At 38.7% G+C, this 19,782-nt stretch overlaps 2 protein-coding genes across 2 annotated transcripts; one reads left to right on the top strand and one right to left on the bottom strand.

The window, feature by feature from the left end:
* Positions 1-12,784: 12,784 nt before the first annotated feature.
* LOC113289088 (dehydrin COR47-like) lies at positions 12,785-14,382 on the top strand. Its single transcript, XM_026538259.1, has 2 exons — positions 12,785-13,380; positions 13,517-14,382. The coding sequence occupies exons 1-2, from the start codon at positions 12,928-12,930 to the stop codon at positions 14,120-14,122; spliced, it is 1,059 nt and encodes a 352-aa protein (XP_026394044.1). The 5' UTR covers positions 12,785-12,927; the 3' UTR covers positions 14,123-14,382.
* Positions 14,383-15,070: 688 nt separating this feature from the next.
* LOC113289089 lies at positions 15,071-17,961 on the bottom strand. Its single transcript, XM_026538260.1, has 3 exons — positions 17,264-17,961; positions 16,743-16,928; positions 15,071-15,619 (listed from the first exon to the last, which is right to left on the bottom strand). Exons 1-3 carry the CDS (start codon positions 17,738-17,740, stop codon positions 15,335-15,337), a joined length of 948 nt encoding a protein of 315 aa, XP_026394045.1. The 5' UTR covers positions 17,741-17,961; the 3' UTR covers positions 15,071-15,334.
* Positions 17,962-19,782: the final 1,821 nt, after the last annotated feature.

Genomic DNA, 19,782 nt, shown 5'->3' with positions numbered 1-19,782 from the left:
ATGGATGTTTTTCTAAAGTTGCAGCAGAAGGCTTACCACAAGTATTCTTCACTACGTCATTCAAGAATCCATGAATGGCAAGGAACTCGTCCTGCCATAATATGTTATACTTGGAAGTTCTTGTCATATTTCGTCTTGAGAGCAAAAAGGGAAGACTTATACCCGGCACAAGAGCACTAACATCAAGAGCAGCTGGCAACAAGTTTTCTGGAACAGGCGACTGAAGAGAGAGAGGGACTCCTTGGTCAAATCCCATATGCCGAGCCGCCCTGTCAATGTTGTAAGAAACTGCCTGGAAAGATCCTCGAAAGAAAGACGGTACATAAACAGGCGTGCAACTTCTCATGAACACAACCTCCCCAATGCACGTATTCTTTTCAGAAAGCAAAGATGTGTTCGGAACAGAGGCAAATGTGTCCATTTAAACTATGGAGGCATGCACCGGTGCCCATGGACGAAAGTTGATTGTCTAGGAGTTTTCGAGGAATTCAACCAGGTTCGAGCCAGATTTTGGACGCCTGTTCACCCAGCAAAGTATCTTAGAACCACCCCAAGACTCGGGAAGTGAAGCCAGCGGTTTTGGAGCGTACTTCTCGAAATGCTCCCACAACCACGCTTGAAGGGACGTACGGGTCCACTTTCATGTAACCTTTTGAAGCACGCATGTCCGCAACCAGATGATCCAAGTGTGTGTACAGAAAACAGAGAACCGAGAAACAAGCCGCCAATAGGTAGAACAACACCTTGCGCTAATCTGATGGCAAACTTAATGAGCCCTTCCTTATCTCTTTATTACCCGAGCCGTCGTCAAAAATATCCCTGGATAACCAAAGAACCAAGAACGCCGCGACATGAAGCGTACTATTCTTTATCCGGCTCCGACTCATCTGGAAACCATTGAGACACCCACCATATGTAGAAACACCTCGTCTCGTTTTCCTTCCGGACAAAGCCTTTCGACTTCGCAACAAAAGCGGCGCACATCTGTTCTTCATCTTCTGACAAGGTAATATCAAGATTCCCTGTTATGGGAAGGTTCGGCAAGACGGCCACACTCTCTAAAGAGATAGTCATTTCACCCCACCTGCATATAGCCGTGTGAGTATCTGGACACCATCGAGAGATAAAATCAACTAAGCTCGGGATGTCTTTCCTGATTTGAAGTGCTGCAGAAGCTGTGACAGCTCCAATGATTTGCGTCTTGGTCAAATTGGCTCTTACGCAGTCCTGACTTATCATGAATCACATCCATTTGTCAAAAGATCGTAACGGACTCTGGCAGAAGAAGCAGGATATTCTTTCCTCTGAAGGCAAAACTGTATTACACAACCTGGTCGAACCGACCGGACGTCTCCTTCACCCTCCGAACCGGTATGAAGGACGGGCACAAACCTGGGATGATTTTTCCTAGATGTGGCAGACGTTGTAAAGAATTCATCATCCGTGTTTGGCTTGGAACTGCCAACGTTTTTCAAAGCCGCGGTAGGGTTTTTCTCAAGTAGCATCCTAACGAAACCTTCTTTAGCCTCTTTCACTTTCAAAGTAACTAAAACAACGGAAAGGGGTATAAAAAAAATTACTACCGGAAGGGGGGTGCACGAAGATTACTTTGTCAGCAATGAAGAATTCATTTCGGTTACAAGCCATTCTATTTTCAACCACAAGTCATAACACGCATATCCAAAGAAATGGGGACTGATACTCGCGTAAGACAAAGTCCTACGCTGCCAAGAGACACACCCCTTTCCAAAAACGTGCGTTGCAGCGGGAAGCACGCTCTCGGCCAAGAAGATGCACCTCCCACCGCGGGAACTATGCTCACGGCCACACGCCAAGTTGTTCATGGAATCAATGACAGTTGCCTACCCGTGCATGCTTACTTTACACAATAATTGCTTCCAACACTATTCATGAGGTGACCGATGTTGTGATTTTCGAAGAGGAATTGTTCATGATGAAGTCTTTCTACAAATGTAAGGAAGACATACCTATGGCTAGGGTTTACATCAACAATATTTCTACAAATTTTTGGAAAGTGTACCTACGGCTAGGGTTTGCATCAACACAAGAAGAACAAGATAAAAGAGAAAAACTAGAGTACATACCTGGAATACGCTCACCCACTTTATTGTTATCTCTCTACCGCTAACACAAGGACGTGGGAAGAAAGATGCGAGATAAAAAGGAGAGCAACCCCTTTTATAGGCGTGACACTTTTGGAATTTGAATAAGGAAAGGATTTTCCACTTGAGCTATGTATGAAAAAGGCAATTGGGCCCGCAAGAACAAGCTTCACGGTGCCAACAATCCATGCCAAGACAGCGCAGTGCCAAGCCAACGTCGCGCCATGCCAGCGCTCACACCATGTCGTGTCAGCACCCACGCCACACCATGTCGTGTCAGCTCCAAAGCCCATGCCAACGCTCACGCACGCCAAGTCTATACCAACGTCCCGCCAAGTCAATGCTAGCGGCTCATTTCAAGCCATTACAATGCTAACGGCTTCATTCCAAACCGAGCAACGCCAGCGGCTCACTTCGCGCCAAGCAATGCAAACGGCTCCTCACCGATCCAAGTTCGTGCAAAGTCGCCAACACAAGAATCACGAATTCTCCTTAACTATCGAAAAGGTTAAATGGATCTTCCTGACCATCTTTTCATGACTTGCTGTTTGGATTTTGTCCTTATCTGTCACCATCTTATGCTTACCTCGCAACAATGCCCCTATTTCGAGCTAAGCAGGGGACTTAATGTTGATGGTGGTTTTTAGCTTAGGGTTAAAATCATAAAATCTTAGTCAAACAGTGACGTCACACTTGAGTAATAATGTTGCCACTAGCACATTTATCGAACCATTCGACATGTCAGCGTAAAATTACCGGGGTACCTTTTTTATGCATATGTCATGCTCCACGGCATAGCCCTCGGTACTGATTGGCAGCATCTCTGCACATGCCAGCCACACAACTGTGCCAATGGCATGCCAACCATGCTAGCCGCACCACCGTGCCAATTGCATGCCATGCCATCCACATCTCTGTGCCAAAGGCATGCCAACCATGCCAGCTGCACCACCGTGCCAATTGCGCCATGCTAGCCACATCTCCGCGCCAAAGGCATGCCAACCATGCCAGCCGCACCACTGTGCCAATGGCATGCCAACCATGACAGTCGCACCACCGTGCCAATGGCATGCCATGCCAGCCACATCTCCGCGCCAAAGGCATGCCAACCATGTCAACCGCACCACCGTGCCAATGGCATGCCATGCCAGCCACATCTCCGCGCCAAAGGCATGCCAGCCGCACCATCATGCCAATTGCATGCCATGTCAGCCACATCTTCGCGCCAAAGGCATGCCAACCATGCCAGTCGCACCACCGTTCCAATAGTATTCCATGTCAGCCATATCTCCGCGCCAAAGGCATGCCAACCATGCCAGCCGCACCATCGTGCCAATGGCATGCCATGCCAGACACATCTCCACGCCGAAGTCATGCCAACCATGCCAGCCGCACCACCGTGCCAATGGCATGCCATGCCAACCATGACGGCCGCACCATAGTGCCAATGGCATGCCATGCCAGCCACACCTCCGCGCCATTGCCATGCTGGCCATGCCTCCATGCCGCTGGCCGCTAAATGGAGAGTTGCAACAATCAACGGCCACCCTTCCTCCTGCTATGCAGATCTTAGCCATACAAACTTGCCACCAAACGACTTGTGGCAATGTCTTGTCTACGGTGCCAACTCTTGGCCACGGTACCAAAGCCCTAATTTTGCCACATCCATGCCTCCATGCCACTGGCTGCCAAACGGAAGGTTGCAACAATCAACGGCTATCCTTCCTCCTGAGATGCAGATCTCAGCCGTACAAACTTGCCACCAAACGACTTGTGGCAACCTTTGGCTACGTTTCCAACTCTTTGGCCACGACACACACTTAGTTATGCCAATTCTTTGGTCACGACACCAAACCCTAATCAGCCACGCCAAGAACATGCACAAGCATGCCAACACCATAGCCACGCCACTGGCTACCATCGGAAGATAACCACAATCAACGGCTAACCTTCCTCTCAAGATGCAAAATCTTGGCCGTCGAAGGTCACCACCGAACCATCAAGCCTCTCAATCTTAACTTGCCAAACAATATGCTACACGTTTTCCACGAAAACATTCGAGACATCAAAACATGTCACAAACTGGGGGATGCTCATCAGGGTATTGGTCTGGCGGTTTACAACGTGCGGCGTACACTACGCCCGTTACAAGAAACTGTCATAAGAGTGAGGCGGTTAGTAAATACAAGAAGTAATGGTGAAACGTTTCCTTCATTATGGAAACATAAATTCCAGGCGTTACCCGTTACCGCTTTCTTCCATTTACTCAACTATTTCCACTTCTTACGGGACCAGGGTACGTTTCATTGCGACTTGTATAAATAGGTCTCACTTATTTCCACCAAAAAACAAGTTTTGGTCAGGAGAATACTACACTCAGAAATCACTTGTTAGCTTCCCAATCTGCTAGCGTTTCACTTTCTGATACAAGTCGTCAAACACCTACTCTTCCAGAATCAACTATCCTGGTCTCAATACTCTCTTCGCTTCCCTCCCTAAGACCAACCTTTCTCCTTCACTTTGTGACCGAAGCAAGTCTGGAACGACCATTTCTTGGTTTAGGCCGGATTTGTACAGATTGATCTCTCGAATCAAAGTACTCCCTTGCAGTACATTGTTTAGGGTTTAAACTCGTTTCTCACCCAGATACACGAAATTACCGAAATCAGCAGAAACCGTTTTCACCCTCAAACAAAAGGGAATACCTCTGAAAAGGAAGCTAGGCTTCAAAACCTAAATTCTGATTGGGAAAACCTTTGTATGGCTGATGAAGATTCATTTGATGAGTTAATCACAAAGTGTCTGAAATTGTTAATGCATCATTTGCATTAGGTAAGACTATTCCTGAAAAGGACATTGTAATGAAAATTCTCAAATCGTTTCCAACTAGATACACTTTCCAGAAATACTCTTGTTGGGAACTTAAAGATCTTTAATCATGATCATACATCCAAATCTGGAAAGAATACTGCTTTCAAAGCACAAAGAACACTAAATTGCTTGACAAAAGTAAAAGTGTTGGAAACTCTGTAGTTGATCCTATTGAGACTGATTCATCAGATGAACATCTTGAAAACTCAGTCTAACTGATCACAAGACAGTTTAGAGATCTTCTTTTGAAGAGAAGTAAACAGTTCATCAGAGATAAACCCAGGTCATCAGTCAAATATCATGACCGTTCCCCTCCTAAAAACAGGGACACCGTCGATACTGATGATGAGGATATGCCACGACGCTTAAAGTGTAAAGGTTTTTGTAATTTCGCTAATGAGTTTCCAAATCGTAAAAAAATATACAGGGAACAAAGGTTTTGCTGCAACTCTTGATGAAATGTCTGATCACTATGATTCAAATTAAGATGAAAATTCAAGTGTTGCACTCCTTGGTGAATATATTTTGATAATTGTAGCAATACGTACATCAATCTTGATATTCTTCCTAGAGATATTTCTTCAACCACTTTGGAGGATAAAATGGATTTTTCCTTGTCTACTAAAAATTCTATCTCACATGTTTCAGGTACCTCAATTTTTTTAGCAGCATGCTCAGCTATGGTATATGAACCGTCTTCGATATTGACATGTTCTTATTGTACTTTTAAGGGTCATGAAATTTCCAAGTGTTTCAAGTACAAACATAAAATAAAATATATCAACAAACTTCAACGGAGAGCAATTCGATTAGTAAACAAGCTCAAACTTGTTCAGAAGTCGAATTCAACCGAGGTATGTAAACTCAACTTCACTCATCTCCGAATAAGTTAATTTCTAAAGAAAAAGATAGACATCTGTAGAAAAGAACAAGGTCTAAACAATCTATGAAAAGGGGTATTAATAATTTCGTACAAGGATCATATAGTGGACAAATTATTATTCACCCCAACACAGCTTAATTGTGTTGAAGGTGCATCTTGTCTCATGTGCCCGAATTCAAAAAGAGACAAGATTCATGCACAATCGGGTTTTAGGAAAATATTTTTTTTTAATTATTTTCCCTTTTGGTTTCAGGTTTTGGCTCAAAATGTTCTTGGAACTTTAGGGACTCATCAAATGTCTGTGTTTAAGATGCCAAAAAAACTTACTGATAGAATTGATTCCATCCAGAGGAGATTCTGGTGGAACAAAACAGACCATAAAAGAGGATTGTTCTTGATAAATTGGGATATTGTTGCTGAACCAAAACATAGGGGGGGTCTTAACATTAGAAAATATGTTATTTTTAGTCTTGCTTTGATAAAAAATTAGCTTGGAGAATGTTTCAGGATCCTAATGCCCTTTGGGTTCAGGTTTTGAAATACAAATATTTTCCTCATTGTGAGCCTTTATCAGATGCGCTAAGTACTAATGGATCTTGGATTTGGAGAGGGGTCTTGGATGGTCTGGATATTATGAAAAAAAAATCATTGTTGGGAGATAGCTGATGGTACCAAAGTCCATATTTGGACTGAAACTTGGGTACCAGACATAGATACTAGGCTTTCTACTACTTTTATGTCTTCTAGTATGGAATATGTAAGTCAGTTAATGGACAAAGATACTAGGAATTGGAACATAAGCACTTTAAATGCTCTTTTTCCAAAACCAGTAGTAGATAAGATCTGTAGAATAAAACTACCTATGATAGGAAATGATCAAATAAGATGCACATGAAATAGAAATGGAATTTTCACTGTTAAATCGGTTAACAATATTTTTCTTGAAGAATCTCAACCTAGACAGGTTACTAATAGTAGTCAATTTCCTTGGCAGAGACTGTGGAAGGTTCAGTTACACCAAAAATCCATCACCTTCTATGGAAGTGTTTGCACAATTGTGTTCTTACTAGAGATAAGCTTTTTAGATATGTTGACAACATACCAAGCACTTGTCCCTTGAGTGGAAATAACACTGAAACTATACATCATCTATTTATAGATTGTCTTGTATCTCTTAATATTTGGAATGCTATAGATAGTAATCTGATTACAACTAGAAGGGGTGTTAATTTCATTGAATGGATTGAAAGGATTCTTAAATCTAACCAATTCTTTAATACAGATGCACAAAAGCAGGTAAGATTGCTTGAATCTATACTCTGGCACATTTGGAAATTAAGATGTTCAGTAGTTTTTAATAAAATACAAATTAGAATTGTTGAATATATTAACACAATAAATAGGTTTGTATCTGATTGGGAATCTTCTTTGAATGATAATCATGATACTAATCAAGTGCAACAGGAACACAGATGGATGCCTTCAAGTGAAAATTTTTTGAAATTGAATTTTGATGTTCCGTTTATTTATGAAAATACCCAAATTGGCATAGGACTAATTCTGCGTAACTCTGCATGAAAATTTATATGTGTTAAAGGAGAAAGATCGACATCAATAAATAAAGAGCAAGGAGAAGCAGTAGAAGCTCTGGAAGCTATAAAGTGGGAAAAGGAAAAAGGATCTCTTAATCTACATTTAGAAGGTGACAATAAAAATGTAGCAACAACAATAAATGGATCTGTATGCAGTATCCAATGGACAACGAATATTATAATCCAAGAATATAGACTTCTATTAAATCAACTTTTTTCTTGGAATTGTTCCCATGTTAAAAGGGAAGCTAATTGAGTAGCAGATGTAATGGCGAAAAATGCCAGAACCAATGGTGTTTCAACGTGGAACTTTGTTCCACCAAGTTTCCTTATAAACTCTTTGCAGAAGGATCAGTCTTGTAACTGTATTTAGCTATCAATATAATTTCTTTCCTAGCAAGAAAAAAAAAAGGGTTAAGAATTGGTCGTACGTGAATCCTACTTTGTATATAGGTTTTGTAACCCTACATTCCTTTTTTCCTTCTCTAGAACTTATTTTATCAAAAGGGTGCTTGTGGAGTCAGTTTTGTGTGTTTTCTTCACATTTCCATATCTTGATGGAGACTCCAAGCATCATGTCTTTTGATGGAAAAGATGTTGATATGATTGTTAAGCCATCAATCATGAAAGAAAAGGGTAAATCTCATCCCTCTACAACTTTAAAGAGAAAAAGGAAGAATATGAAGAAACCAAGGGCTAACCCCTCAAATCTTCAGAAGTTTTCTGGTGTTCTTGAAGAGTTGAAAGAAACAAGGATGGAGATACACCTATACAAAAGATATTATCGGTTTTTCTCGGCGATATTTTAAAATAAAATGTGGTTTATCCGAGACTTGTTTGTAAAACAATCAAAAATAAAACCCCATCTCATTGTCATCAATTAAAAAAATAATTAACCAAAAAAAAGAAAAAAAATGGAAGTGAAGATAAAAAAAAAACTTTAAAAAATTGGGTTAAGAGAAACAAAAGTAGAGATTCAGTAGGTAGAGATGACAAAATCATGGTTTTTTATTACACAAACACTCTTACTATGATAATAGCAGCGTATAGATATATCAGTTTGTACCGGCCGCTACGGACGATATTATCGTTCAATCTTTGTATCGCCGATATTTTCGATATCGTATAGATATATTCCGATACACGATAAAAACCTATAATATTGGCCGGTACAACCGATATTGACTACATTGGGCTTAATACAGTTTGGTGTTCAATCTGGACTAGGTCCTGGGATTTTTCTGCATTCTCGGTTTCCTCGTTAACAAAACTTCTGGTGTTTTATTATTTCTTTTTCCGCATTATATTGTGTATCTTATAATTTAAGTATCACAAGTTATGCGTTGATCAACCATAATAGATACATCCGACCTAGTTTGTTGGATATACGACTTGATTGATTCTTGGACATTGGTCTTTGGTACCGTCCAAGTTATCTCTTTGTGATTAGGTTCACATATTCGGTTCTGTAAATGTTCTAATCGCTAGAGATAGAGATATAACTCTAAGATATTATTCTTTGATCGAGCCTAACTCTCGAAGTTGTATTGAGTTTGTCCATACATATTGCCTAAGAAAAAAGTGGTGGTGTATTTTGGTACCCCGCCTTTTCAACTTGAACTTCCATCCACAGTTCCAAATGTTGAGGTGACGTGGAAGATGGAAGATGAAACTCTTCCACCATAAACTTTCTCTAAGCATAGATCATAATGCAGCGGCGGACTCGGTTGCAAAAGAAACGAGGATCAGAAACCTTCAACATGGGTTAACGCACTTGCACTAAGCATTGTTTCTAATATTTTCAATAAAAATGAAATTGTAAGTTTATTGTACTATATTGGTTAATTTTAAATCGAAACCAAATAAAATAATAAAATAAAAATTAGTCAATAGAATCATACAGAACTTTAGTTGGTAGCCTAGCAACAAGTTGAGAACCAACCTCCTTCTGAATAGCGACACCTAGTCTATAAAAAAGAAAATTTCCAACACCACTACTGACATCATTACTAAAAAGACAATTCTTCAATCTCTTAAAAAAACACAAAGTATCATCTCCGAGTTCTCCTAGCGTGGTAAAGGCTAGGACACCTAAACCATAACCATGTGAAGTACATTGATCCAAGTACTTGTTTCGTTTGTGTAAAACAACATTAGAAATAGCTTGACCTGGGACAAAAACGTGGATACCCTCACCCGAGAAGGGAGAGACCTGTAACATCCATACAAACATCTTGGCCATTCTCCCAGTTAAGAAAAAGAATGTCTGCAGGGCGTAAGTCTCTATTATCATCAGACAGAAGCCCAAGGGTCGCTTCTTTACGTGCATGCACACCAGCTTTGTAACAAATGTCAACGATTACGTCACATACTTGGTCATGCCGAAATTTGATCCCAACATCCTTGGCACAATGAAGAGCATGGTTCCCAAAAATATCCATGGGTCTGTTACAGCTGGAACACATGCCACCTTCAGCGAACAAAGGGATACCAAGTCGGTAACAAACAACAGCTCGAAACTGTCTTGGACCAAGGCATTGATTCAGGTCACTAATGGGTATAGCCAATAGGTAATCTTGAGCGTGCTTAACACGGTTACACTGCCACAAAATGGAATCTCTTGCAGACATTGAAAATTGGTTTGAGATTTGCTTCTTAACTCGTCGAAATAGCTGACTGCCAGGGAGTGCATTGAAGGAGGGGCAGTATCATCAACCCAATAATTAGAAGGTAAACCACATACCTGGATGAAGTTTTGAAGAGCCGACTGATAAGCAGAATCTTTGTCTGAAATGAATAAATTACCAAGAAAAATAATAGGAGTTATCTTTTGCAATGGTTCAAGTAAATCTAAATCTCTTTTCTCTTTTCTCTTTCTACTTTTCTCTTCCCTTCTAAAACAACCCTTGAGTCTTTTCATCTTTCTTGCTCAAATTTGGTCCTTTTAGACAAGATCTGAGCAAGGATTTCTTTTTCTTTTCTAATTTTAGGTAATAGTTTGTTGAATAAGATGTTTCTACATCATATTTTTTTTGTGTCTTTTGATATATTTCTTCGTCGTTTTGGGGGCGATTTTTCTTCGTCGTTGTGGGGCGAGTTCTTCGATCTTTGATGGCTGGTTCGTGGCTTGCTACTCTTGATTCAAAAACATCAACTATTCGACCTGAAAGTTTATGGGAAAAATACTCCTTCCTTTTATTAGCATCTCTTTTCAAGGAAGAATACAATCAAATCAAATGGTCGGAATTATTTATGGAATATACCATCATCTCTCCCTTATACATAATCAAAAATTGGGTATCTCTGCGGGTTATTGCTCTTTCTCCTCGCGATCTACTTGTAGTTGATATCCTTATTTATATTAGGGTTTTGATTATCTTGATATTATTTATGTATTTTGATGTTTTTGTTAATCTTATAAGCGAACATGTAATCCACTATTTTGATTTGAATAAATTGAAATTTGTTGATTGAATAAATAAAAAAAAATAATCTAAATCAGCACGTAACTTATTTATGTGGTTTACAAATGAATGAACCCGGCAATTATACGCACCAACGTCACGTGGTCTGCTTTGCAGAATCAAGCCGCACGAAATTAGGATTTTCTAGCATGTTTGTTTGAATGAATCTCTAGTTACTTCAAAGTTAATCTACTTAGTTATCAACTTTTCATATTTTACGGCTTATATTCAATTAAGCAGCTGTATTATAAGTCTAACATAACCATGATCATTCTTACCTGCTTCTAGGCTGCGCTGGCCTTCTACTAACTTTCTTATCTTTATCTTCCCGCCCACGTAATTTTAATGCTGTTTCTTGAATTGATATTTTTGGTGTTATGGGGGTGACTTACTTTATCAATTCACAATTTTATCCATACAGCGATAAAAGTGACCAACTCCTCCATCAACGTTCGTACACTTGTGGGGCGTTATTGATATTTATTAATGGAGTCCCACTTTATTAATTCTTCCGAGTGCATTTCATACGTGGCCGACGTACCTAATAATATCATTTTTGGCGTTGTGTTCGTGTACGCAAGTCCACGTGTATGGGTATCCCCTAAAAACACGAAGATTTGGTATTAGCGCGACGTGTTTTAGGTGAGTAATGCGAGTTAGGATACTCATTTGGGACTCTTCGAATGCACCTTAATTCATGGACGGACCAACAGCTGGGCTAAAGGGGGTTTTAGCCCAGATAGTTTTTTCAGTCCACAAACCAAAAAAAATAAGATTATCAAGACTTCTAGCGCGGGCCTTAAAAAAAAAAAATTATCCTTCCTGGATCCGTCCCTTTATCCATCCATTATTAGACGTCCTTAAATGACGTTAGGTGTGACTTAATTATCACTGCCTGTCAACCATATATGTATCTGTTAAGCTATCTGAATCAAAGTAAGCGTACGGCATTGTGCAACAGCCATCTGATTTGGCCACCATAGAGATAGGCCTAGCTAGACCCATGAGGGGTAATGATGAACCATAATGTAAGATCTTTGAACATGAACCTAGTTGTTCACAAGAAGTGATTCCATTCCAAAGTTGAAAAGATAATTTAGGTACAAAACGGTCGGCCATGCACATACAATCCAATGACCGTGATCAAAGCGATTTCGAGTCATCGATTCCATCAAACTAGCAGGTACATGTAAACAATCTTACGAAATCTGAATTGAATCTTAATTAAGGTTTTAAGAAAGAAATCAACTTTTGGTACAAACTAGTCTTACAACAGCTCCAAAGCCCGAAAGAACATCTTAAAAAGAAAAAACAAAGTTCAAAGGGCGGGTAGACACTTAACCGACATTTGATTCGAAGAACTGAAACTGTGGGGTTGAAGTGTACACATATTCGGTACAAATTCACACCTCCGTTCCAATCTAGACAGTCGTCTTCGATCTCGAAACCTCTACTGCTTCCAAAAAAAATATCATACCATTACCATCATAACATCGACACGTGGCATACTCTGATTAGTACGACGTGACAACACCGACCTCTGCCTGTTTAACTCCCTTTTCGAGGTCGACTAATGGGTCCACTCTCTTAGATGTCGAATTCTTATTGGTAGTTGGTACATAAGTTTCAGCCGACTATTTCGGATTTTTTATCTTTATCCATTTTTGGTACAACTATTGATATTATTATTCTCTCTTTTTCTCACCAATTAATTTGTTTTGATTATAGTCGGTTTAAATTTAATTACTCCATGGCCACCATCTTTTTAACTCTCTTTTTTTTTTAACCGCCACAAAATCGTGTCACAAACGCGTCACTTACACTATAAAAGGGGCTCTATCTCACAGTTCATTTCCATCAAAAATATTCATTCATCTCTCTCAATTTAGAAAACATTTCCAGAGTTAGTTCAAAATCTTTTCATTGTCTGTCTAATTAAGCATTTTCATTTTTCACTAGTTTCTGTTGATTAATTTCGATAAGCAAACAAAAAAATGGCTGATGAATACCAGAAACCAACCCATGGTTACAACTCCAATGTTAACGAAGGTGAGTGTGAAACTGAGATCAAAGATCGTGGTATGTTTGATTTCTTGAGCAAAAAGAAAGAAGAACCAAGTGTGGAAGAATGTAAACCAGTAGAAGAACATCACCACCACGAGTTCAAATTACCTGAACATCACCACACTAAGGTTGATGATGAATGTGAGGAATTGAAACCGGAGCCTTATCACGCCAAGGTTGATGATTATGAGGAAAAGAAACCTGAACATCATCATAAGTTGTTTGGTCATCATGATGATGAATGTAAACCTGAAGTTGAAGAATTAACCACTGAGGTTGAACATGTTTACATCTCTGAACCACCATGTGAAGAAGAAGAGAAGAAGCCTTCTCTACTTGAGAAGATTCACAGATCTCACAGCCACGGCAGCAGTTCTAGCTCTGTAAGTATATGTTAAATCAAATTTTCTGTTTATCCATTCCCATCATAGTACAAAATGCATGCCAAGTGGCATCCTTTTCCAATTAACTTAGAAATTTAAGCTAACTTTTATTTTGTTTTGTTTGATGAATTTACAGTCAAGTGATGAGGAGGAAGAAGTAGATGGAGTGATGATCAAGAAGAAGAAGAAGTCTTTGAAGGAAAAGATCCAGGAGAAATTACATAAAGATGATGAGGAGGACACCTCAATCCCAATTGAGAAGTGTGATGAACAACTGGTTCATCATCATGACACTGTACACAGTGTCCATGAAGGAGAGAAGAAGGGACTTTTGGAAAAGCTTAAAGAGAAGTTACCAGGTAAGAAATGTGAAGAAGAAGAAGAAAAGAAGAAAGTTGAGTGTGCTCCAATTGAACCCGTTCATGTCACTACTTATGATCATGAAGTAGTACACAGTGTACACGAAGGTGAAGAGAAGAAAGGATTCATGGAGAAGCTTAAAGAAAAGTTACCAGGCAAGCATCATGAAGAGAAAGAGAAATGTGAAGAGAAGCCAGTTGAGTATGCTCCAGTTGAACCTGTTCATGTTAGTACTTATGAATCTCATCCAGAGCCCCATCATGAAGTGAAGGAAGAGAAGAAAGGATTTCTTGAAAAGATTAAGGAGAAGTTTAGCAAAAATGATGATGAATGCAAGGATAAGGAGGAGAAGAAGGAAACCCCTGCTGCATCTAACTACTAAGAAGGTTCTGGATGTTCTTAGTTTGTGATCAAGGTGGTGGCAATCGTATTAGATTTGGTTGTTTGTTTTATTTTATTTCCAATTTCATATTTCTTTGTGGGAATTTGTGGATCCCTAGTTTGTTTTTGTGCTTTGATATGAGTCATGTTCATGGAGAGAACAGTGTGTGAGTATGATCATCTCTCCCAGCCACCACCAGCTACTGCTGTTACTGTTTTTACTTGTAAAATGAAAATTTATGATTTGCCTTTTTCTTTTAATCTGTTTTTGCTTTGCTGATTCTACATTTTCCTTTTATTATGCTTATTGCCTGCCTGGTGGTCTAAAAATATGCTCTAGCTGCTTTGTTCTTTGCTTGGGAGTTTTGCCATCTAAGTATGCTGCTAAGCATGCAGTTAGCAGGGTTTAGGATTCTTTTATTCCTTAACCAAATCAAGCCACTTGAGATGAGCAAACATACTCAATTAAGATAATGCAGTCAATTTTCACTTTTTTAAATAATGACTACCTTTGAAAAAGTATTAAATCAAACCCATAAGCTCAGAATTTTGACAGCAACTCCTTGCCAAATCTAAAGAGAACAAAAGAAGCACATAAAAGAAATTTCAAGAAAAAAAGAGTATATATCAATGAACAGTAACACTGCTGTTTTGATGTAGGGTAGTGGTCATTATGGCATGGTGGGATTTACTTTGACCAGCCATTGTTCAAATTCTAGGGAGCAGCATTATGCACAGGCCAACAACTGTTTCACTAGCATAAGCCCATTCATTCACTGAGAACTTACTTAACCTGAAATGTTTTGTACCCAACATGAATTTATAGACCTAACATAATCCATTAATCCTAGACATTGAGGTTATCTTTCTCAGTGTCTGTGGGCATTTGACATCAGTTGCTATATAGAAAGAGACGCAACTTGTTAGTTCATAGTAAATAACTCGAATCTCAGCAAGAAAACCATACCGAAAGTTCACTTTACTGCATATTTAATGGACTTTACATGAATCAGAACACCAACACCAGTTACAACAACTACAAAATACCCATCTAGTTAAGGGAATTGGATTACACATTCAACCTAGACATAGAATATCCCCTATTACTAACATTTGTAGCTCAATATTAAATAGTAAAATATACCCAAAGCTTAGATTTGTAGACAGACTCAACTAATGTCAATCATCATGATCACTAAACTTCATAATTAAATCAGTGATACTCACATGCAGCCTTGATATTACGGACAGGTTTGCCAAGTTCTTTCGATTTCAGTGTTACGGAACATAGGACTTTTCTATAGAACTTGGGTTTTACCAGCCTTCCCAATACATAAGCCCTGGATCTCACCACAAATGTTAGGTTTAGTGGCACGCTCACACCCTGTACTCCATTCTCACTCAACTTTGACAGTCCTCCATATGTTGGCAGGTGATCGGCGAACACACTTGTCACTATCTTACGCTCGCTCTTCCTTGACTGATAAAACTCTTTCATCTGTAACGAGAAAACAAAAATAAATGGAAGGATGGTCAGTAGATGGTCAAGATCTATTATAAGAAGTGGTCCAGCTGTAGAGCAAACAGAAGGTCTGGAACGGCAAAGATAAACATATTCATGGCGATGGTGATTGCCAAGCAGAGTCACGAAAGTAGTGCCATTATTCTACTTGTACATCTTATAACAGAATAAATACAATTTCAAAACATTAGACTGTCCTACATAAGTTTTTGGTTATACTTCCCCCCAAATGTATTAAGTTGCGACAACCACTGAATACTGTTCACCACCACAAGTTGGTATTTCCATATTCATTGCTGAAACCAAAACACTAGGCCCATATCTTTACTCTTCGTTACTAATTTTCCTAATCACAACAACTCCAACACACAACAGAAAGAAACAAAAAAAGCATTTACTTGCATTCTATCCATTTTCAAAAGTACTAAATAAACCAATGCCATTTTCAATTCAATAAATCGGACTGAAGAAACAAAGTTCATGGGGTCCTCAAGCAACCCCATTCGTCATAACCAAAATAAATGGACTTGTAAATGGTCAAAATCCCTTTAAGGTGACCTGCACAAGTAATATAGAAAAATTTGAGCTTGAAAATTCCATATTGGCAGTAACTGCATTTCCACCATATTCAGCTACTTCCTCATTGAAGTTCATGGACCAATTCCTAGTACCAGTCATAAATCAAACACCTCAACATCGATTGGCATATTATGACGTTTAACCAAAGTCATTACCAATTTCCATCTAAAGACTAAAGATACAATAAGCTAAAAACTAGTGCATAAAGAAACAAATCAATTCAAGGAAATTAATGGACAATTGCGAGTTGGTCGATATAATCTCCCTAGTTTTACAACCATAGGATTTTACCAAACTAGAAAATGTTTGTTTTGCTTTAGTGATTGTGGGTTTTGAAGATTCCAGCACATTGCTTTAGCTGAAAAGTTCTCACTTTTTTCCCTTTCTAGATTCCACAGATTATATACTCCATACCGAACAGTAAAACTAAAACCTAAGGGTCTTCTCAAAACCCCATCTATTTCACATTAATTAAACTTAATTAACAATAAAATAAAAATGAAATTCTTTGTTTACTTACATTCCCAGAAGCAACCTTAAGCTGGTTCTGGTAGAAAGCAAGTGGTGTTGCAGAAACATGAACCCCAAAAAAAGTAGCTTTATTTCGATACAGAAATTTGACTCTTGATTTCAATGAAAGCATCTCAGTTGGAACATTAGAAGTATCTAGCCCAGCCTGTACTCCATAGCTATCAAATACAATTTCCTGAAATCAGAACGAAAAACATAATCCCATTATCAATTAATCAACATTACAAAAACAACCCCAAATTTTCACAAAATAAGTAAAGCCAAAATGAACACCAAGATTCTGTCGATAGGCATGGGTGATAACAACTAAATAAATTAGGGTTTTTAATTATAGACAGTATATTGCAAGCGTGAATTAAGGGATTCTCTTTAAACTACATAGTACTAACAGTCAGATAGACCGAGTTACTAGTTGACTCATTGACTCAGTCTCCAACAAAAAAAAAAAACCTTTTTCAAAGAAGGAAATGGAAATGAAAATGAAAAACCCTGTGAAGAAAAAGGAATTACCGTGATGGTGATTTCAGGTGGGTAAGCTCTGCTAGCACCCCATAAGATAAGAGAGAAGACCGTAAACAGAACAATAAAGGAGAATATGAAACAAACAATATAAAATCTCTTAACATCTCCAGAATCTTTATAACCTCCATTAAAATCATCATCATCTTCATCTTCGTCACCATCATCATGAATGGTATTAATTTTTTTCCAACTAGGTGGATTTCTAAGATTTTTATTAAGTGAAGCAGAGAAACGAGTCGTGGACGATTCGCGTGAATGATGAATCGGCGAACAGTGATAATGATGATTTGTAGGTGATCCCATAGGACTAGAACCATATGACATCTTTTCAACATCATGTTGTGATGGGCTCTGTACATAGTATAATGGTCTTCTTGGTGATCTTGGTGGTGTTGATGCATCTATACTTGTTCCTTCTGAATCTGATTTTACATGCATTGTTCTTGACGTTTTGGGTTCCCACATGGTGAAAAAGCTGTGCAGAAATGAAAAAAATAAATGGAGGGTTTTGAATGTTTGCTAGAGGAGGAATGTAGTATATTTATGATTTTATCCTCCTTTGATAAATTCTTTCATTCATTCATTCGTTAGAAATAGTCGAAGTTTTTTCTTTTCCTGGAACGAAGCGTGTGACAGGCCAGCTGATTATTTAAAGCGGATTTCAAACGAGGTTCTAAAAGGGTTTTTGAATCACAGTTCCCGGTGTAATTTTCTATGTACTTGGTTAAGGACCTGTTTGGTAGAGTATGGAAACTTTATGGTCGTTATGGAATATGCTTTTGCCTGACCGCACTTCCCTTTTACCGTTCAAGGACACATTGCTCCTGCTTATCTTCGCCTAATCGAAGAATCAAAAGTTGCACATTAGGAAATAGATTTTAATTTTTAATGGTTGCCCAAATATCATGATTATATTCGTTTAATAAAAGATCTCCTGGATTAAATTTAAGTTTTCGTCTAAATGCATTTGATTTAGGGGTAATTCGACATAACGTAGAGATTATCCTTTGTCAATAAAGTCATATAATCATTAGAAGATGACAAGTGCCGAACTATTAATCTTCTCCTAAAGTGCACTTTTATTTCCTTCATGGAGTCATCAACAGGGGCTCAACGGATAACATTGCCATGTTCTCAAACATTCCAAACAGTCCCTAACCCAAACTGCCCATTGTGTGCGTAGTTTAGAAGTTTACGTCTTTTTAGGTACTGCTGTTTTTCATCCCACAGTCTTAGCAATGTACACTTGGACTTGGACCTTTCTTTGTTCGTGTTCTTTACCATTCTCTCTCGACTTTCTTTTCTTCGCTTTTACACGGGAAGACTGTAGTGATACTATTTGTTCACACACTTTAGATGTGAGTGAACGAGTTCAACCAGTAAGATGGATCTTGGGTTGGGGCTATTGTAAGGCTCAAGTATTGAGGTGTCATTCACTTACTTTATGTGTGGGTGAAGCTAGAATTGGCCTGCACTACATGGTCGCAGAAATGATAGAAATAGTCGGTTCCGTCTGAGATAAGAGGAAGAAAAGAGTGTTTGGTTTGTATGTGGGTGCACGTTTCTCCTTTCTTTTGTTAGCCAGTGGGATATGATTTGATGGTGTGAAAGAATACGCACCTTTGATCGTTTGCATCGGATCTTCATAAAGAAAGGAGAAAAAGAAACAAAGGTTTGCATCGGATATTGTTTTCTTTTCTTCTTTGGATAACTTTCTTTACTCATGATAGTCTATCCAGAAAACCTCGAGTTACTCGATATGGGGGAGTAGTATGATTTAACATGTAACATGTTAATCGCCATGTAAATGTCCTACTGTCAACTCAAGAGGTGCTGTAGTGCTGAGTTCATAGATGTTGATGATTTTTTAAAACATAATCCACCCTGCCTAATGCTATAAAACCATGTGACCAAATTAGAAAATTGTATTTATTTATATTAGGGGGGTAAAAGCGTATTAAAATTTGCCGACCATTAAGTGGTCTGATGGTTGGCATGTTCCCTCCACTACGGAGATAGGGTTCGAACCCCGTAATTGTCATAAATAACTCCTTATAAGGAGTTAAGGATATAGCCCAAGATCATTGTTCCAACCCATCAAAAAAAACATATTAAAATTCTAAAACGGTCCCCATATTAAACGGTGATCAAAATTTTCCATTTGGTTAAGAGTGTACACTACCTCTCTCGAATATATGTCAAATCCATAATTCCTCAAACAAGAGCAAACCCGATCTTTCTCACCTTACTTTTTCTCATAGAACTTTTCAACTTTCCAAATATTTTCTGTGGAATTTTTTTTTCTTTTTAGACCTAGACCTAAACCTTCTTATTATCTTTCATCATTTCATCTTAAGAGAAACGACTTATCTTACTCTTTATTTTCATCCCTTGTATCTTAATTCGATTCATGATTGTTTTTATTTTTTGTGATAATCGACATACATAAGAAGCAAGGGTGCTATTGGCTCTCACCATGGCGATGATAATCTATTAGACCATTCTGC

This window comes from Papaver somniferum, chromosome 6 (assembly GCF_003573695.1).
Source record: "Papaver somniferum cultivar HN1 chromosome 6, ASM357369v1, whole genome shotgun sequence".
NCBI classification, from domain to species: domain Eukaryota; kingdom Viridiplantae; phylum Streptophyta; class Magnoliopsida; order Ranunculales; family Papaveraceae; genus Papaver; species Papaver somniferum.
This window is presented reverse-complemented; position numbering and strand designations above follow the sequence as displayed.

Coding starts and splice junctions, on each gene's coding strand:
- LOC113289088 (XM_026538259.1), top strand. CDS start 12,928: ATGGCTGATGAATACCAGAAACCAACCCATGGTTACAACTCCAATGTT. Junction 13,381..13,516: donor ACGGCAGCAGTTCTAGCTCT/GTAAGTATATGT, acceptor ATGAATTTACAG/TCAAGTGATGAGGAGGAAGA.
- LOC113289089 (XM_026538260.1), bottom strand. CDS start 17,740: ATGTGGGAACCCAAAACGTCAAGAACAATGCATGTAAAATCAGATTCA. Junction 16,929..17,263: donor CACCTGAAATCACCATCACG/GTAATTCCTTTT, acceptor TTCTGATTTCAG/GAAATTGTATTTGATAGCTA. Junction 15,620..16,742: donor TTAAGGTTGCTTCTGGGAAT/GTAAGTAAACAA, acceptor TTCTCGTTACAG/ATGAAAGAGTTTTATCAGTC.